The sequence below is a fragment of the Varanus komodoensis genome, unplaced genomic scaffold (genome assembly GCF_004798865.1).
Source record: "Varanus komodoensis strain SLA01 unplaced genomic scaffold, ASM479886v1 scaffold1, whole genome shotgun sequence".
In the NCBI taxonomy this organism is placed as follows: Eukaryota; Metazoa; Chordata; class Lepidosauria; order Squamata; family Varanidae; genus Varanus; species Varanus komodoensis.
This window is the reverse complement of record NW_025335268.1, coordinates 24486763-24507478: the sequence shown is the minus strand read 5'-3', so window position 1 is coordinate 24507478 and position 20716 is coordinate 24486763. Positions and strand designations below refer to the sequence as shown.

Here is a 20716-nt window from a genome sequence, read left to right as displayed (position 1 = left end):
TTAATTCTTCTATAAGAAATGCAAATTATGAAAAAAGAATAGTTGTGTAAATTAAACATGTACATTTTCTTGTACAGATGACTCATGAAAAATGCATTTCAATGACATCTTCAGGGAAATGTGAAATAAATGGTGCATAGTTTTACTTATTGGGTAAATTATCTTCCTTATGTTCAAGTAGTACTGTTTTCTAAATAGTACAGTCAAGAGATAAATTCCCTTCTCTAAACTAAGTGGACAGAGCATAAAAGTGGAGACTCTGTTTAACTGGATTTGATCCTCATCTCCCTAAAAGAGCAAAAATATCTAGTATTATTTTAAGGAATGACAAGATAATTTTATATTCTTTAAAATTATCATAATAAAGGTGCTTGAAAAAGGAAAATAAGATTAGTGAGAATATTAGTGCATGTTTAGTGATTAGTGATTAATGCATGTTTTTATAGAAAGGTAATTTCAAAGGGTATAAGATTAGAACAACTGCCAATTCAATCTTATTTTATTCTCTGAAGATTTTCAGAATTACTTGAGGACTCAAACTGGTAACAATACAACTGTCAATATTATCATATCTACTGTGGATTACTTATTGCGAGTTCAGGTAAAATCCTATTTGATTTTTATCTTTTATTACGTTATTTCCCAACCATTTTCCTCTTTAAAGAAACTCAACGTGGCATACATGTTCCTCCCCCTCTCCATTTTCTCTTGGAATTAGACTAGGCTGAGAATCAGTGACTGGCCTAAAATCACAATAATGAGCTTCATGGCCAAGTAAAAACTAGAACTTGGATTTCCTGAGTCCTAACCATGCTGCTAACCATGAACTGTTGTTAGATTAGTTGTTGAAAATACTTGCATCAAAGTGTGAAGTCTTATTAGAATATTTTTTTATATGGAGCAGACAGACTGGAGAGGGCCTATTTCCTCTTCAGCCTTTGCAAAACCATCAATATGAAAATCTTCTAGTAATCTATAATGGGAGAAAATGCTGTATACAGAGTAAAAAATGTCTTTTTTAATTTTCCTGTTCATCATTGGTATCCATTGCAGTTCCTCCACAATAAAGAAGTATGGTTTGATGTTAAAATCAGAGCCCTCAGATAGTATCAGCTTGTTAGTCTCCTCTCTCTCTTCCTATTCCTGCTTTCCTGCAATGGCTACAATTAGATCTACCAGTAGTTTCCATTGCTTGACAGGAATTCTGCATGCTGTAATTTTTGACTTTCTCATAGTAGCTAACTTTAGTTTCTTTATCGATTAGGCAGGTACAAATGTATGAGAGTGAGTTGTGAATCTATGTGCTTATATATATATTCCTTCCTCCATTTTCAGGAATCAATTAGTGATTTCTATTGGTATTATTCTGGAAAGGATGTTATTGATGAACAAGGACAACGTAATTTCTCAAAAGCAATTCACGTTGCAAAGCAGGTCTTCAATACACTTACAGAATATATTCAGGTAAATCTAAGAAATGGTAGTATATTTTAGGTTTTTAAGAATCCACATATTTTACCTAAGCGTGACAACTGGGGGAGTTGAATGGAATCTGTTTTTGATGCCACACCATTAACCACTGTAAAAATGCCTCTGATGTCTCTGCTTACATGCACAAGCTTGCAAGCAAAGTAGTCTTTACCACGCACTAGACTAACTTTGCCCAACTTGGTGTTCCCTAGATATTTTGGACTACAACTCCTAAGATTCTGGACCATTGAACATGGTGACTGAGTCTGATAGGAACTGAAGTCCAAAACATCAGGAAAGCACCAGCTTGAGGAAGGGTGGTATGTACATTTAATTAACACATGAAGGGGAGCTGTATTTAATATGCTAGCTCTATCTTCAACGTATTAAGCAGAACGTTAGAACTAGCTCTATAAACCCAGTGGTTGTACATACACAGCTCATTCTCGCATTGTGCCCAATGCATGAAGGTCAAGAGCACATGGAAAGTGGGAGCAAGGTCAGTGGCTATGATACTACTCATTTCACATGTTGACTGAATATGTGAACCAGGAAGTGACAAGAGGGCTAAAGTATCATGATAATTTATGGAAAATCCTGGACAGAAAATAAAGTTTCATTGCCTATCCCTGACTAACTCTTACATATTATCCCTAATTTACATTGACTTAAGTAATACTAGTTTAAGTAAGATAGCTGCTAGGACTACATCAAAGCATTTAAACTTGAAGGAGGACATAGTCCTATCCCCAAGACCATCAGTGCATATAGACCTCTAAATTTGGAAGACTTTCGTGCATCGTGCCTGGAACAGTGTGGGGCAGTGAAGATAACTGCTACTTCCCTGCCTCATGCCAGTAAATCTTTTTAGATGGATATATTTGGCCATTTGGGATAAAGTTACATGGAGGGAGAGAGAAAAGACTGGGACATGGAGAGGAAGTGGCATAAGACCTCAGCCCTCCCCTACTCCCTTCTCTTCCCCATAGAGTGTCCCATTTTCTCCTTGCTAAAGCTATCTTGCTCCTCTGGTGGGGGTCTGCAACCTGTGTGGTTCTTTCCATGCTGGCTGTGCAGCGGGTGGGACAAGGGCTATGTCATCAGAGTCCTAACTGACTACTGCAGGCTTTGTGTAGGGACTCCAAATAATCATATAGCTTTCTGGACAATGTTGGGATGCCATAGGGTTGCACAGTTATGACAGCTTGGATATTTTATATCAATTCAGGCTGATGCTTATAACATTATTTAAGAATATGTAACTATGCCACATACACACATTAAAACAATTGGAATTTTATTTGGAACCCTGAAACCCATAATATGGAAAAGGCTTTATTAAAAGGAAGCAGTAAAAATTCAGGCAGGCTTCTAGGTTACAGTGTGAGAGTCCATCACAAACATAATGTAAACACAGTTGCTTTATTTTGGTGCTTATTTCTGTGCATGGCACGGCCAGGTGCAAATGGTTCATGTGGCATGTAATGAGTGGGAAGTTCTATACACACACACAAATGCCCATGTGAAACTGTTCCCTCTCTAAAGGCTAATAGGAAATCTGTTTTTCATAGGTGCATCATGGGTTCCTGGCTTGTGCTAAGCATGTGAACTGTTGGTGCTGCTGACAAACAGGGGGAGTTTTTGTTTTAATTTGTGTACATTTCTGTTACCAATACCTATCAGCTGGAGATGCTGCTTATGTCATATACCTCTTCAAAACTATAGGCCTAATTTTCTGACCTGTCAATTTTGTTCTTTTTTTGGGACTGGGGACATATCTGCAGGGACCATGTACAGGCAACCAGCAGAGTCTAGCACATAGCAGGCTATGGGATGCTGTGGTTGGTTTTCTTCATGTGTTTGCCCACATGCAGATGAAGCTATCTCAGGTACAGAATGATTTTAAAATTCTAGGTTACTTCTATTTTAGAAGCACACTGCCTTGAAATGACTAATTGGGAAAAATGGGGTTGTTGTAAAAATGCAGGAAGTAGCAAGCATAAGGCACCTTTGCAAGGAAAGGGCAACTTTGATGATTTTTGTTATTTTCCCTTTGTTAGTTTTAAAAAAGATTACATAAATAAATGTCTGTAATATAAAACCAATTGTTAAAAATGGCCATGGGCAGAGGAAATGCATTTCTTGTCACCCTGCTCAGCTGCCTAGTAACCTACCTCCACTTCAAATGCTACAGCAGGGAGAAGAATCATTGACAAAATATAGCTATTTGAATGCAGGAAAAATCCTGCGTATCCACAAGAGATTGCCCTTAGAATGAAATCAGGTATGAACACAACAGTTTTAACATATGGGAAATAAGTCTGTAATAAAATATACTATTTAACTGAGATATAGTATTTTACTAACGGACAGTATACAGTTGTTGTGTTCTTGCCATTTCTGTATGCTAGTCACTAGTATCCAGCAGAATATATTGCAAGTGCAACAGGAACTAGCAAACTAGTGTAAATGCTCAACTTTGGGAATGGGACAGGAAAATAGAGCTTTGCAAAGTTCATTCTTTTGTCCCATTCCGGGATGAATGCTTTGACACATTTTCATGATCCACCAGCTTTTTATTGCACAAGCAGTGGGCCCTGCTAGTATATGGGCAGCATTGGGTAGTTCTGAAAGAATCCAAGGTAGAGACTTCCAATGCAGCTTCCTAGATATGATTAGTGTGACTCTGGTAGAAGAACATTGTCACAAATCTTATGTTTTATGCTGACAGGACTCTAGCCAGATTGAATTACTGAAAGAATTAATGGATCTCCAGAAGGATATGGTGGTTATGTTGCTATCTATGTTAGAAGGTAATTTTTACATTTATCTTAAACTATATATATTTTAAAACTTTTAAATGACTCACCTGTTTATTTGATTTGTGCCTTGTCATTCTATCACATACATGGCACTCAAGGTAGCCTACCATCACAAATAAATAAAGATTAAAAATAAAACTCTTGAGGTAAATCACAGTATAAACACAACAGGAGTAGTGTAAAACACAGCACCCAGTTCAACAGACCCACTTTTGTATGAAGGGAAATTAAACATGTAAATGTAAGAGGGGAGGAGAGGACAGGGCAGCCCAATGCATTCTGCTGCATGATGTAGAGCAGGAAGATGCATAGACCAAGGCTGTCAGGTGATTTTGTCACCAGAGTCAAAAAGTCTCTCAAATGACTCTCCCTCAGAGTATCCCAAATTAGTGACCTTGTTCTGCCTGATGATAAGGCTTGCTCTGATATTCTTCACTTCAAAAGCTTCTCCTTGTTTTGTGCAATGGGTATATATCTGGGATATATCTCTTCAATAATTTCCAACTCCCACTAGTTTAGCAATAGCACAGCAAAATGACTCCCCACCTAAATTAGGTTGCTGAAATGAAGAACACATGGAGGGCAGGGGAGAAGCAGAAGAGAACTTCTGCTCTGTTCAGTTTTGTTCCTAGTCTCAGAAAGCATTCAAAGATAAACTATTACAAGATTCAGGTCTGCTCACCCTGCTATAGAAAATCTATGGGAAAAAGTCTATGTATCTTTAATGCAATACCTCCTTATTTTTTTGTAAAATTCTAACAGTATCTCACTTTTGGCCATTTTTTCCTTTAATTTCCCCAAAAAGCCTCCTTGGTCTCATCATAGTTATTGTAGATCTTTTGTTCAAATCTCAATTTGAGATACTATAAAAAGCGGGGGGGGGGGGGATGACTTGTGTATCTTTCCGTATTGCTGCAATATTCTCTGATACGTCTCTTGAATTTCCCCTCACTATTTTAATATGCATGATTTACTTACCAAAAAATGAACTGAACCACATTATCATGAAAATGTATAATCTGATTGTGAATTACTTTGACTGAAATAAGCACTTGTACACTAAATTTATTTCCTGTTCTGATAAGTTGTGCAGCTTCTGAATCTTGTTAAGTTTCCTAAACTGTGATTGTTTACTTGATTCTTTTAAATGTCACAAATGCAGCATTTTCTGGAGCAGTATGTTCTGCAGTATATTCCTATGAGATACTTGATGATTTTGGCAGCAGTATCATTTCTACAAATGTTCTATTTTGGGCAATATTCATGTTACCTATCAGGTCGTATATAAACTCAGGATAGATACATAATGGACCCCAATAACTGCAACCTGCAGACTGGTTATGCTGTATATTAATTACTGCAAAACAATATTTGTCACCCGCATGTACTATTTGGAATTGGTAAATGTCTCATCAATTAGGATAGTCTTAACATGGCACCAAAAGATGATAAAGTTGGTGCCAGGCAGGCCTCAGTGGGGAGCTCATTCCATAATTTGGGCACTACTACAGAAAAGACCCTCTTCCTTGTTGCCACCAACCCAGTGGAGGTGCCACTCAGAGCAAGGCCGCAGATGCTGGGCAGAGTGTCCAGGTACACTGTGGTTGGAAGGGCATGGATGACCATTTTGTAGTGTGGATGATCTTGGCGTTGACTGAAAGGCAACAAAGGATAACCTAACATATAAAAGGTTCAGTAAATTAAGCCTAAAGAGATTTTGGTGGATCTATGCTCTGCCCACTAGCTAATATTTTTTTAAATCCTCTGTAAGGTGTATAGAGAGGTGGGGAGAAAAGATTGCATGAAACCCATAAGGAAATATAACCAGCCCTCACCTACCCCAGTTGCTGCTAGCTGTCAGTTTAACATTATAGGAAGTCTCTCTCTAGAAGCACAATTTTGAAAGTGGTTTATTGGCATTGTACAATGAGGAACAAGAAAATAATTACCGGTTTCTGTGGGATCCACTGTACAAACAGCCTTCATAAAAATCTCAACACAAAAGAGAGCAGTCCTAAGCCAAAGGTCATCTGAGGAGGCTGCGGCAGAAAAACACAGCAACCAGCATGACTGTTCATCTGCTTCTGGTGCAGTGTGGAAAAGCTCCACAGGCATAGGATTACTGCCAGCTGTGCTCCAGCACCAAGTCAAAGCCCAAAATGAGGCATCCAGAGGCAGGGTAGATCCACTAGATTCAAAGACTCCTCATTTACCCAGGAGCCCCTTGGAATGTGGTCCTCACCTATGCTAGCTTTATATTGGTGGAGGACATTTGCTTCCCTTTTTCAAGGGAAGAGAAATTACAAGGGAAGAAAAGCTCTGCTAGAAAACAGAACAGTATTGTGTCCCTCTACCACTTCATACCCTGGCCAGAACCAACTGATAAAATGCCTGCCATATATGTCACCAGCCCCAGTTAGGGTTGTTCTATAAATGCTTCTGCATGTGTTATCAATGTTCATATGTACAAACATAGGAATTGTTCATAGTCTTTCCACAGTCCAAATTCCATTTTTAGATGTATCCTTTTTGCTTTCTACCAGCCTGCCAGGTGCCAAAATAGCCTCACCAAATCTGCCCCCCCATTGCTGCTGCTGTTATTTTACATGCATTTCCCAGCTTTTTTTCTTCTTTCAGGGAAAACAAAGTGGTTCACATGGACACCCTCTCCATTTTATCTTTGCAAAAGCCCTGTGAAGTAGTTTAGGCTGAAAGCCATTAATTGGCCTGAAGTCATCCAGTGGGATACATGGCCAAGTGGGGACGAGACCCATGATCCAACAATCTAACCACTACACCACACTGTAGCCATGATGTCAACACTAAACAACTCTAGCTAAATTCCTCCCTCTCAATAATAAGAGTTGTTGGAAGGTTAGCTGGAGCACAACATAGCTGAGAAGAATGGAGATTAATGTCTTCCATATGTTCCCTCCCTTCCAGAGTGATCTCCCACCAGCTGGTGCACAATAAACTAGGGAGGACAACAAGCTGAAAGGGAGCACCATTCCTTCTTGCCTCATGTGCATCTCCTGTGTGTGCATGTGTGCGCATGGACACATATGAGTGTGAGAGGGGCCAAAGGAGATGTGTCCACACAGTTGTGGCTACACAGTCTGGCATGTGATCCTTGCCCACCAACTGCATACATTTACCCAATGAGGGGAAAGGTTACCCATCCCATATAAAAGACTAGAGATAAAGACAGTTTGGTGGCGGGGAGAGATTTGCAATAAATGCTGCAGAAATATTATGTATAAACTCTCTTTTGGACTTGTAAATAAAAAATATGAGATATTTCAGGTCTGCATTTTTCTTCTCCTACAAATTGGAATTTTGATCTATCTTATTACTACAAATTGTAAAAGCAATTCCAAATGCTGATCTATAAAATTTTATGATGCTTGTCACACACTTGGTAAGGCAAACCACACATCTCTACATCTTACTTAATCAGTGAGAAAGTAAATATCTTGATAAAACTGACAATGCATTTTTCCACATTTAGGCAATGTTGTGAATGGAACAATTGGCAAGCAGATGGTTGACATGCTAGTGGAATCTTCCAACAATGTAGAAATGATTTTAAAGTTTTTTGATATGTTTCTAAAACTAAAGGATTTGACTTTCTCGGATGCATTTAAAGAATATGATCCTGATGGTAAGGGTGTCATTTCAAAAAGAGATTTCCACAAAGCAATGGAGAGCCATAAGCACTACACTCAATCAGAAACTGAGTTTCTGCTCTCCTGTGCTGAAACGGATGAGAACGAGACTCTTGACTATGAGGAATTTGTGAAACGGTTTCATGAGCCAGCCAAAGACATTGGCTTCAATGTTGCTGTCCTTCTGACAAACTTGTCCGAGCACATGCCTCATGATACTCGACTGCAAACTTTTCTTGAACTGGCAGACAGTGTTCTGAACTATTTTCAGCCCTTTTTAGGCCGCATAGAAATAATGGGCAGTGCAAAGCGCATTGAACGAGTTTATTTTGAGATAAGTGAATCAAGTCGGACACAGTGGGAAAAACCTCAAGTTAAAGAATCAAAGAGACAGTTTATCTTTGATGTGGTAAATGAAGGAGGGGAAAAGGAAAAAATGGAACTTTTTGTTAATTTCTGTGAAGATACCATCTTTGAAATGCAGTTGGCTGCTCAGATCTCCGAGTCAGATTTGAATGAGAGGTCTGCAAATAAAGAAGAAAGTGAGCATGAGAAGCCTGAGGAGCAGGATCCTAGGATGGGCTTCTTCTCCTTAGTGACTGTCAAATCAGCTTTAGTGGCTCTCAGGTATAACATAATGGCACTCATGAAAATGCTAAGCATGAAAAGCATAAAGAAGCAGATGAAGAAGGTGAAAAAAATGACCATGAAAGACATGATAATGGCTTTGTTTTCCTCGTACTGGAGCATTTTAATGGGCTTGATGCACTTTATAGCAAGCGTTTTCCGAGGCTTCTTTCAAATCATGTACAGCTTGCTGCTTGGAGGAAGTCTGGTTGAAGGGGCTAAGAAAATCAAGGTGGCTGAACTATTAGCAAACATGCCTGACCCCACTCAAGATGAGGTGCGTGGTGAAGGGGAAGAAATAGATAGGAAGCCAATGGAAGCTGCTTTGCCTGCAGAAGATTTAACAGATCTCAAAGCTTTGTCAGATGATAGTGACCTCCTATCAGACATATTTGGCTTGGATTTAAAAAGAGAGGGAGGACAATATAAGCTAATACCACATAATCCCAACGCAGGCCTGAGTGATTTGTTGAGCAGTCCTTCTTTACTCCCTTTACCTGAAGTGCAAGAAAAAATACAGGTATGCATTATATTTTGTTTTATATACATTATTTAAATATAATATTTACATTTTAGTGTTTTAGTTGTTTTAATTGTATTATATATTTACTTATCCCAAGCTAACAAGGTTAAAATCCCTTTTGGATGGAAGTAATTTTCAGGTGAAAATATGATGCTTCATTTTCTGCTCAATGTGACCATTACTTTTTTTAAAGTATTCAGGGGTGTGTGAACTTGTTTTGATTTTTGTTGCTGTTTAATCTGCCTTGAACATAGTTCATTTTCCTAATGGTTTCCTCCATCTTGGATATACTTATTCATTCAAGGACCAGAAGGCAAATGAAGATGAAAAGGATGAGAGAGAAGAAACAAAATTTGAACCTGAAAAAGCAGAGTAAGTATCAATACTTGAAGCAATGATTTAAGTATTACAGCATTGTGAATTGACTTGTCAATATTGTTATAATACTTGGAGTAAAATCTAATAAAATCAGAGCTCATTTCAGCCCTTTAGGACTGGAATGTAAATAGGTAATTTTATTTGTACTTATGATACTTCAAAAACAAAATAAATGGCCACTTTATAAAATTTATAGTTTTAAACTGCTAAAATAATTGAATCATAGATTCAAAAAAGGATTTTAAAATATTTTTAAATTATAGATTTAACATTATAATATGAAATGTTTCAGTGTAAAATAGCACTTCGGCTTCAGTTTTTGGAGTATTGTGATATGTGCATTGCATCATCTGCATATTGTAGATCTATATTCTTAAGGGTTCTTGCAACAACTAAATTCTGTAGAATATTGCATAGCACAGTAAAGTAACCGGGACACAGATTAACTCAGCTCAAGTGGAGTATCTGTTAAGTGTGGGTTGCTGCTGAAACATTGATTATGTTGTCTGAATTCAGCTATTATGACAAGCCATGGTTTGCTAACCATGAACAAGTCATGAAGATACCGGTGGTTTGTTTTTGAATTGAGAACTGTGAAGGCAAAAACAAAAGAAGATAAAAATAGACAGTAGTACGAACATTGCCAAAATGAACCAGAAATGCAAGATTCAGTCTTCTGGAAGAAAATTACTGCATATCAGCGGAATGCAAATCCACAATTTGTTATATCAGCTGGATTCAGAGAATATGATAACTCACAGGTTAAGAATAACTCATGGTCCAAGAAGCTACTCTCAACCCATATTCAATGCTTGAGTGTGGGTTATAATACTGTCTAAACCAAGTCATCTTCAAACAGTGCTATATGTATCTGTCCATTTATGTGTATTATTTGCTATGCAATGTCCTTTCTCTTTTTAACACACCTTAAGGTGCAACCTAGTGCATGTTTTCCAAGCACATACACATTATCCATTTCCTAATTACTCTTTCCACCTTGGATCATTTTGCATACGTACATACTAGAAAAAGGAACTGTAAAGATTCTGTAAAGATCCATTTAACTGGCACAGAATATTTCTTTTTCCATTTATATCATATATTTTAATTGGTAGAGAATGACTCACAATATGCTTTGTGGTAACTTGTGTTTTCAGAGGAGAAGATGGAGAAAAGGAAGTGAAAAAAGAAGATAAAGAGAAACAGAAACACAGGCAGCGCCACAAACATAGACATGGTGAACCAGAAATGCAAGAATCAGCCTTCTGGAAGAAAATCATTGCATACCAACAGAAACTTCTTGTAAGAACTGTTTTTATTTTAATAACTTTGTGCATGCTAGTTGTGTGATGAATCAATTTACATAAGTACCCTTGCTGGGTGCCTTCTATTCTGTCATCTGAACATGGGAAGAGAGACTTGTTTGGGTTGGTTATTGAATCACCTAGAATTCAGCAGTTGCAAGGTGGTTTGTTAACCATTCCAGCAAGGCACCCCCACTGAGTTTGGGTGACACAAGAAACCACTACAGGGATGTGAATCAGCAATCGGGTAACCTGGGGCAACACAGCCCATTAAGAAGCCACAAACAGCTGCAGTGAACAAATGAACCAGGTCAGTTCTTGCTATTCTCTCTTTTCCTTGCACTCCCTCTTTCCATACTATTCTTGATAGTTTCCCAGTTTTCCAGAAAAAAATCTGGGGGAACTACAGAGGGAAGGTAGAATTAGCAAAATAATCACCAATTCCTGTTCCTCTGAGGAAATAGTGAGAAATAGTATCACAAGTGTTCTATGAATGAAAGGAGCCATTCTGTCCATGGCAAGCAGACTGTAAATCCAAATCTAAGATTTTTCAATGGAGGCTTAAGAAGGTTAATAAACTCCTCCATCAGGGTCCCATTCCCTAGGATGGGTGAATGGGTGAATATTCTACATTCATTTTTTTAAAATCTAAAGTTCTTTCTGTTCTCAATATGCAGAAATGTACCAATTTTGGTACGTTCTTATAAAAACCAAACCAGAATACATTTTTCATTCATCTGCACCAGTCAAATAGAGTAGGTACAATTCTCTAGCAAGTAGTAAGTACAAATCTCTAGTAGGTAGCAAGGAGAGGACTATTTCACACCTGTGTGCCAGGCTGTTATTAAAGGTAAGGAATCCATCAATGAAAACTGGTGGCAATTCTAATCCAGCACAACAGGTATCTTGAATACATAGAGATTCAAACCCAAACTTTTAAGAGCTAAACACTCAAAACACTGGGCATAGATGGACAAAACTGTCAGTTTCAGTTTCCCCAACATTCATTTTTATTTAAGTCTCATACACCTTGAATATATTTATAAACCGATATATTTAATTATATCAAAACCAAATGGAAGCACGAAACAGCCAGCAGAGCTCCCCACAACAACCAGCATTGTCTTCCACATATAAGGATCATTCAGAGTAAAGATGTAGCAAATACTGCAAATGTCTCAAAGAGGGATCCTGAGAATGAGTGCCACTTTCCAGATAAATTACTCGGAAGACTCCTCACAGCAAGACATCAGATGACTGGGCCTCTAGGCACTAGACACCAGGCAGCACAACTCTCCAGAGAGGCTGCACTGCTCATATTTATTATTTATATGCTGCACCTGTAGCCAAAAAGGCTTTCTAGGCTCACTCTGGGACATTCTGGATGATGATGTCCTGGAGATCATCTGTGCTACCATGCCAAAGGCAATCCCTGGATCATCTCCCACTGAAGGGAGGCGGGTGTCAGGCAGTGGTGAAGGAGTGCAGTGCATCCTTCCATCTCAGGCAGCAGAGATTTTTCGACTACTGTTAACTAATGTGATTAATGTTCTCAGAAGCTTTTCATACTTTTTCTCACAAAGAAGCTTTTTTAGATCCTTCGGACTCATTCAGTGGAAGCTTTTTTAGAATTTTGAAGGTGGACCCCAAATATTGGTAGGACAGTACTTGAATGAACATGTTATTACAAAGAAAGTGTGAGCTATAAACTGTGACTTACATTGTATTTACTATGTAATTCTTCAATAGAAATATTTCAGTTCACTAGTAGTTGAATGAGAATAAATCTTAATATATTGACAACTCTTCTTCTTTTTGAATAGGTTTTATTCTTAATATACCTAACAAAAAGAAACTAAGAAGCATCAATCATCAAAAACATCAGACCTACTGGGTCAGCCCCCCCACATTTTTTCTTTTTATGTTAAACTATAAACATGTTTAAGTCTATGCATAGTCCCATTTCTCTAGCCAATAATAAAAAGAACCCAGGTTTGATTGAAGTCTGTATCTTCTTTCTCCCTCAGAGACAAAGTCAGTCTATCCATTTCCGCACAGTCCAAAATCTTTTTTACAATCAGTTCATTGGAAGGTGGTTCTTCACTCTTCCAGTGTTGAGCAAATGCAATCCTCACTGCAGTAGTTGCATGTAGAGTCAAATACATTGCTTGTTTACTAAGATCATCAGGTACAATACCTAGTAAGAAAACTTCAGGTTTAAATGTTAAAGGTTTTTGTAACATTTCCTCAAGCCATTTGTGTATTTTAATCCAATACTTTTTTGCTTTATCACAAGTCCACCACATATGATAAAACATACCTAATTTGTATTTGCATTTCCAACATTCATTTGACATATTTGGAAACATCTTAGCTAACCAATTTGGAGACAAAATATATTGACAACTCTTCTTACAGTGTTTCAGTTTTTGGTATAGATTGTGGGCCAAACTATATGCAACATGATGACATTGCAGCTAGATGTTTTCCACCCCTTTTGTGTGTGCTGGAAAAAACACTTTGGCAGCAGAGAAGAGGAAAGGGGGAAGGGGAAATTTACAACTACTTCCACCTGCTATTTTCTTGCTCAAGATTAACTAAACTAATGATTTTCCCTTGTTACACATTTAATAAACATGCAAATGTGACAGGAAAATGCCTCCCTGTTTCTCCTTTTAAATACAAGATATCGTATGGGCCTAAAATGAAATTATTTTGATGTGTATATGGTACATTTTATTCAATTGGACTCCTTCGTCAATGTACAATTGTGATGTGGAGGAAGGACTTTATTTTTTTAGGAAACCATTGAAATAATTTCGATCAGACACCTTTTGATATGTTCAGTAACTTTGTTTCTTCAGGACATAGTGTTCTTTAGTTTACTGATTTTAATTATGCCAACATAACTATTTAGTATATTGAGAATTTAGGGGTTTTTTTCCCTTTCAGAACTATTTTGCTCGAAATTTCTACAATATGAGGATGCTAGCTTTATTTGTTGCATTTGCCATTAACTTCATCCTTCTCTTCTATAAGGTAAACCCTTTAAAGTCTTTATCCACTGAAATGTAATGAATGAGGACTTTTCCGCACAGTGAGGGCTCTGAGTTAGGACCACTCTGCATAGAGCAGTGGTGATTAACCAGTAATGTTTGGACTGCTACTGAATAGAACAAATTTGCTGTCCATGCTCTTTCCCATCACCATATACCTAACAAGTGTTTTATTGAAGAAATACGGATAGAGGCAAACAACTGGGGAATGGTAGCAAGGGAGGGAAACTTAGAAGTATTGGAGATATCTGGATTAGGATTCTGCAAGGGTGAGTAGAATGCTCTGTGCTCTCAGCTTGATCATGCAGGAACTAAAGTAAAACTAATTCACAGCTGCATTTCTTCTACCTACAGCAAGACATGGATTTTCTCAGACCCAAGGGGCCCACAAAACATCAATGGCTCAAATATTGTGGTTCCTGGAGTGGTCCAAGATAGGGAGACAAATCTTCCTGTGGAATTTGGCTGTACTGTTGAAATAGATCTGTGCTAAGGAGAATGATGAATGCTTCACAGGATGTGAAGCTCTGCCTTGATATAAGGCAGTGCTTATATCTAGGCATAAAATGCAACCAAAAGGTGCAAGCAAAGAAGAAAGTGATTGGGCTATCAACATAGATTCAACTCAAGAGAGGAGAGAAAGATTAGAAATGGATAATGAGGATCAGCTGACATGTCTGCAAAACCTTGAGAAATTCTATCTGTATTGATTGGCTAGAAACAAAAAGCCTATTAGTGAAGGTGACTATAGAGTAGAAGTAGAAAGCATAAAAGAATTGCTTGACTAGTGGTGATGATGTGAATGTAAGGAATGCATTTACTGCTAGCTGCCCTGTGCTGCCTTCCAGAACAATAAAATGTATTAGAAAAGGTGCCAACAAAATAGAAATGTACAAGCCATCCTGGCAGAGTTTCTCAATAACAAATGGTTTTGCTTCACTTGTTTTGTTTCAAAACAAGGGGAATTAAATTTCTATTGCACAGCAAAAAGAATACAAAGATAAAGATGCATGGATATTCAGAATATTTAAACAGAGACACAGAGCTGTATAAGAAAGTATTATCTTGGCCAGCTGCAGAAGATGCACCATTCCCTGGTGATCTCTGGAATTTCAGGTATATTGAAATGCGTACTGTACAGTTCACTGGCAAATGTAGTAAAATTAGTTGGAGGAATGGCACACCCTAAAAAACCATACATATCCTCATGTGAGTTTCTACAAGGAAATTGTTACCATTATGCCTTTTGCAATAGGCCTGTTTTCAGGTCACTTATTCCCCCTTAAAGGTTATTCTTTCTGTTTTGCATGTGAACTGGTAGCATTGTGAGTTAGATGTCAGCTTATTATTCTGCTGATTTCAAATTACTTCAACAGGTTTCCACATCTGCAGTAGTTGAAGAAAAGGAGGTTCCTTTGGTTGATAATGCTGAAACCTCCAAGCTAAGCAGCCTGGAAAGTCCCTCTCATCGAATCATCACAGTGCATTATGTTCTTGAAGAGAGCAGTGGGTACATGGAACCTACACTCCGTATTTTAGCGATTCTGCACACAGTCATCTCCTTTTTCTGCATCATTGGATATTACTGTTTGAAAGTAAGATGACAAAGAAGTCATACACCTCCAGTGAAGAAGTAACAAATCATATTTCATGATTTAAGATACTGTTTAGCTGGTGTGCAGTATGTTTTTCCTTTATTTCAAAGTTTTTTATATCACCCTCCAATTAAAATTCCCAGGAAATGTACCATAGTGTAAAAAACAAAAGAAATGGAACAAAAACAACACATAGAACTGATTTAGAAGACAGTGCAAAAACCTAGCAGAGATAACCAAATGCCTTAGATGTTAAAAGCCTAGAAGATTAAAAGCATTTGCTGCAAAGAAATTTCCTCTTTGCTTTTGTCATCTACTTCATCTCAACAGAGGGCCTTTAAGATCATTGCAGAGCATAGCGGGTTGAGATGTGAGTAGATTTCAACTTGTTTGGGGTTTTCCGGGTAATCATTTCCAGTTGTGCTTTAACCAGGAGCTAGTGAAATTCTTGTTTTAAAATTATGCCACCAATAATCTTGCTTCTAGTTTTTATTAAACTTAAGATGTGTGATAAACAAACACTGTATCATGCTGTATTAATATGGGCCCACAAAGCAGCAACTGCATTAAAAAATACTGGCACAGTGGTGCCTCCCAAATGAAAGATGTTCAAGTATAGATCAAACCTTTGCCTTGTTCACAGCATGGCCTCAATCTCTTAGAAATATACCGTTGTTCAGTTTTAATTTCAGGACCCTTTGGAGACCATAGTGCATATGCAGCTTGTTAAACATTTAATTATCTTCCATTTGCTCTCATGTTTCTTCCCCTCTACACTGCTAAGATGGTTCTGCACATACCAGAAATGATTACCTGTTTGTATTGAGAATGCTGAAGGTGGTGCAATTAGAAAATAAAAAGAAACTGAAGCTGTGATGCAAGAGTAAAGGAATTCATTTAAAAAATTCTTCATGTTAATATGGAACACAGTATGGATTCCTGGTTCAAGTGAAGTAATAAACCAAAAGCAGCATACCATAATTATTATATAATTATTTTAACCAATTGTTAGAAGCATTTAATTATTAATGCCATTATTAATTATAGTAATAATCTTTAATTATTAGAATTGAAATTTACCAAAACAAAGAGCAAAGTACAATTCCGAAGTAAGCTTTCTATCCTTCCTATCCTTGAGTGCGAGTCCTGCAATCATTCCATTTAAAAAACAAAAACCATACTTTCATGAGTTAGATCCTTCTGCTCTTGAACACGGAAGGAAGTGATTTTAACTTATTCGTTGGTCCCCCTGCAGTTACTTGTGCTCAGCAATGAATTTATCAAAGGGGCTGGGGGATGTCAGGGACAATGTAAGAGGTTTCAGGGAAAAGGAAGAAACCTCCTTTTTGTGAGTATTGTCTGCACTGAACTGCAGCATCTTCTGTTTGCAGAAGGGCTCATTCCAAATCACATACTATGTTTTATATCTACCCAGTAACCAGTGTTCTATCAATAACATTATCAATGTTTCCTTTAAGGATTTTTTTCAGGTTTATGCAGTCTGCATTTTTCCCAGCAGCCCACTGTTCTTAGAAGATAGTTCTTGCAGGTGTTGCAATGAATATAAACTAACTTTTAGCATATTTATTTTTCAATGGTAGGTTCCATTGGTTATATTTAAACGAGAAAAGGAAGTTGCAAGAAAATTAGAATTTGATGGGCTGTATATCACAGAACAGCCTTCAGAAGATGATATTAAAGGACAATGGGATAGACTTGTCATCAACACTCAGTGAGTCTTTTTATTTATCATTCTTGAATTTAGACAGCTTATGTAATGTTTTCTCAGTTTTAATACGAGTGAACAGTAATCAGATATATCTATAGTACAGAATTCCCAGGACTTGAGGCAAGTATAACTATGTGAATTTAGTTGCTTTCTTGTGAGGCCTTCACTCTGAAACAGCAGCTTTGTTTTCTATGCCCTGCTCTGCATGAAGCAATTTAGTGTGCTATTATCCAGCAATCCTCTAGCCATGTACCTGAGAGAATGTCTACAGAACTTGGTGAGACTTTATTTTAGGTAGGCATGCTGTCAATACCACTTTTTTAGAGGAAAAAGTCTGAACTTTACCTATATTAAACTGGTAATTTAATACAGGTAAATATAGTTTACCTATATGAAACTGCTAGATTTTTTTTTTAAAGTCCATCTAACACATGGAAGAGAACATGTCAAATTATTTATCTCTCCTGTTTCTGTCTTTCACAATAATTTACAGCACAATTGATCTTGTATATAAAAACTTGATGGCACACTCATGAGACTTAAAACTGTTGTAGTATTTAAGTTCCCTAAGATCTAGAAAGCTGAAATTATGAGCACACATGATATAAGATACTTAGTTTCTCAAGAAATCTATTAATTACGCATCATCCATATTGTTCCTTTAGAAGGAAAATGTGACATGTCAGCAACAGTGCAAGCTCTTACCTTCCTGAGGCAGGAAAAACGTGCTACTACCATGTCAAAAGATAGTTAAGTCAAAATAGTTAAGTCACTTCTTTTGCTGAGAAATTGAAATTTCAAGCAAACATGGAATTCAGTCTTTGTGAATACCTGACATAACCTGTACCTCCTGGTCAAATGGACAGATAAGAACCTAATTATTTGGATTTTATATATCTCTGGATTTTGAAATACAGGTTTTTCTTTATATCTTTTTCTTTATTTCAATGAAATTACTGCAGGTACCTGACTGCCATTTTGTGGGATAAAAAGCAGGGTAGAAATCAAATCAATAAATAATGAAATAGGGAGTATTTGTGCATTGGGCAAAAACTCCCTGATAGGAACTAGCAATCCAGGGCACAGCCAACTAAACTTCATATAATATAGAGTTGTGTAAATTTTATTGTATTTTTATATGTCTAAATAGGAAATACGGACCTTGAGATAGAAGGAAATGCCAGTGCATGGATGGATCAGAAAACAATTGGGTGTACTCGATTTTAGGTTTCTAAGCTTACACCAGCAATGTTGATGCTGCCATGCATGAAACTGCAAGCTAGTCGGGCCATGCTTATGTAACTAACCTTTCCTAATAATCTTATCCAGAATTAAATAAAGGAAAGGAAAACATGCAGTTGGAACTGTGTTCAGGAAGTGTGTGCAATGGAAGAAAGATGTAAGGTGTAAAATAATTTTTCCACAGGAAGTCTAATTGGATCCTCACCCTGTGCTTTTAAGGCTAAACATATGTCCCTATCCGAACCCTGAACTCTCATTCTTTCATGGGTCACATGTTTGAACAGGAATTGAGTCCTGTTAATTACAGAATCTTGTGATGTAGTTTACTGCTTTTGAGAGAAACATTAAACATAATTATGACTGCAGGGACACAAGGAACATCCTGATGCCACAATATACTAGTATTCCAATCAGAGGGTGGTAGCGGCCATGAAGTTATTAGTAATCTCGCAGAGGATCTCAACACCTTTGTTCAGTAAGAAATTCCCTTGAAATACATATCTATACTGCAGTTATTTGAAAACAATCTCTACTAACTTCAACAATATTACCTGTGAATTTGTAACTCAGAAAAAATGTTTACCCTTATGAATGACAGCTTATATTCAAGCATATTTTCCTTCATATGTTTAGGTCATTTCCAAACAACTATTGGGACAAGTTTGTAAAAAGAAAGGTAATTCTTTTTATTGTTGTTGTATTACATATTTTCAAAATGCATGCTCTACATTCTAGAAACATCCCTTTTGTATAATGTAGCAGCCCTTCTCCCAAATGTCCCTGCACACACACCAACTCCACTTGTTCAACACAACAATCAGAAACTCAAATGCATTTAGCAAAATAAGATTTATTTGTTGACATGCAAACAGCTTGCCATGACTCTCATCAAATGATGCCTACTGTATGAGAACAGATATCAGCCCATGTCTCTTTATGTAAATAAAACCCTAGCCATATCATTAGCTATAATGATCACCAGCCAGATCATTATGAAATAATGAGATACTAGTCAGTTTTGTATACTTAGTATTCATTTTAATTGTATTGTGGTTGGGGCAACTTGCTTCAGGTAGGTTTTACAGCCCTTACAAACCAGAGGAGCAAATAATGATTACCTGCATTCCTTTAGGTAATGGATAAATATGGAGAGTTCTATGGCAAGGACAGAATCAGTGAATTGCTTGGAATGGATAAAGCCGCTCTGGATTTCAGTGATACCAGAGAAAAAAAGAAACCCAAAAAAGACAGCTCTTTATCAGCTGTGTAAGTTTTTTTTATTATTATTTTAGAACTTTGCTTGGGGGGAAAAGCCTACAATATTTCTCATGTTTTAAAGAAAGTCATTAGTTTTAATGACTTGCAATTCTTAACCTACTTTGGCAGTACAAGCTTAACATCAACAGGATTTGCATTTACACCGTTTTTAACTGATGCTCAGGAGGAATTCGAGTAGACTTGGGCTATGATTGCATTTGGCTTGAAAAGGGAGGTGGTGGCTTACAGCTTTCAACAGCAACTGGCACTCCTGACTAAGGAAGCTAAGATCCTAAATTAAACATTTAAGTAATGTTTCAATCCCATGAATACAGTGTGATTTAAGTAAGTTGTGATTAACTTTTTCCATGAATTTTAATTTATCTGGACTGGGGACATTAACTGTGACAAAATAAGTTATAGATGTCAGAATCTAAGTGTTTGTGTTTGTTCTTGATTCGTTTTCTTGGGGGACTTGTGGGTAAAAAGAGAAGAAAAGGCATCAACATGTGCTTTTCCCCCTTTTAACCCAGAGGGCCCTGTCAGAGTGACAGAGTATTACAACAGTGGCAGAAATTATCATTATACAAACCCTAGCAGCAGTGTGTTTAGCAGCATAAAAATATGTAGCAGCTATTACAAAATGGGTCAATGAATTCATATTAACACAGAATAAGGTATTTCTTATATATTGAACATAGTGCTGTTTCTATTATGTGCTTTTATGTGTTTTTTCCCAGGCTGAATTCTATTGATGTAAAGTATCAGATGTGGAAATTAGGAGTTGTTTTCACCGATAATGTGAGTTTATACCATGAATTGGCGCATTAAAGCAAAGAATTGGTTTATGAGACCTGTATGGTTTAACAATGAAAACTGTTTTGGTATATTTGGGCCTTTACCAGTGTTCCACCATATTTTTACCTGATGCATAATATAATTGGCTGGTTGCTATAGGCCCCTGAATTCCCCTGCTGGACCTCTGCTGCCACCACCCTCCTCTGCTGCTTCTTCCTCTCCCACTCCAACTCCCATTTCTGATTTCTTG

General features: G+C 37.3%; 1 protein-coding gene across 10 annotated transcripts in view; it reads left to right on the top strand.

Moving 5' to 3' along the window:
- RYR2 (ryanodine receptor 2) overlaps positions 1-20716 on the top strand; it is a 373600-nt gene that overhangs the window by 337210 nt on the left and 15674 nt on the right. For all 10 annotated transcript variants that reach the window (XM_044419812.1, XM_044419847.1, XM_044419795.1 and 7 more), the window contains 13 exons: positions 513-601; positions 1336-1464; positions 3255-3359; positions 4202-4283; positions 7801-9104; positions 9412-9479; positions 10643-10787; positions 13742-13828; positions 15222-15440; positions 17042-17172; positions 19045-19087; positions 19544-19677; positions 20409-20469. In XM_044419812.1, coding sequence (XP_044275747.1) covers positions 513-601; positions 1336-1464; positions 3255-3359; positions 4202-4283; positions 7801-9104; positions 9412-9479; positions 10643-10787; positions 13742-13828; positions 15222-15440; positions 17042-17172; positions 19045-19087; positions 19544-19677; positions 20409-20469 — 2597 coding nt within the window. The remainder of the gene's footprint in view (positions 1-512; positions 602-1335; positions 1465-3254; positions 3360-4201; positions 4284-7800; positions 9105-9411; positions 9480-10642; positions 10788-13741; positions 13829-15221; positions 15441-17041; positions 17173-19044; positions 19088-19543; positions 19678-20408; positions 20470-20716) is intronic.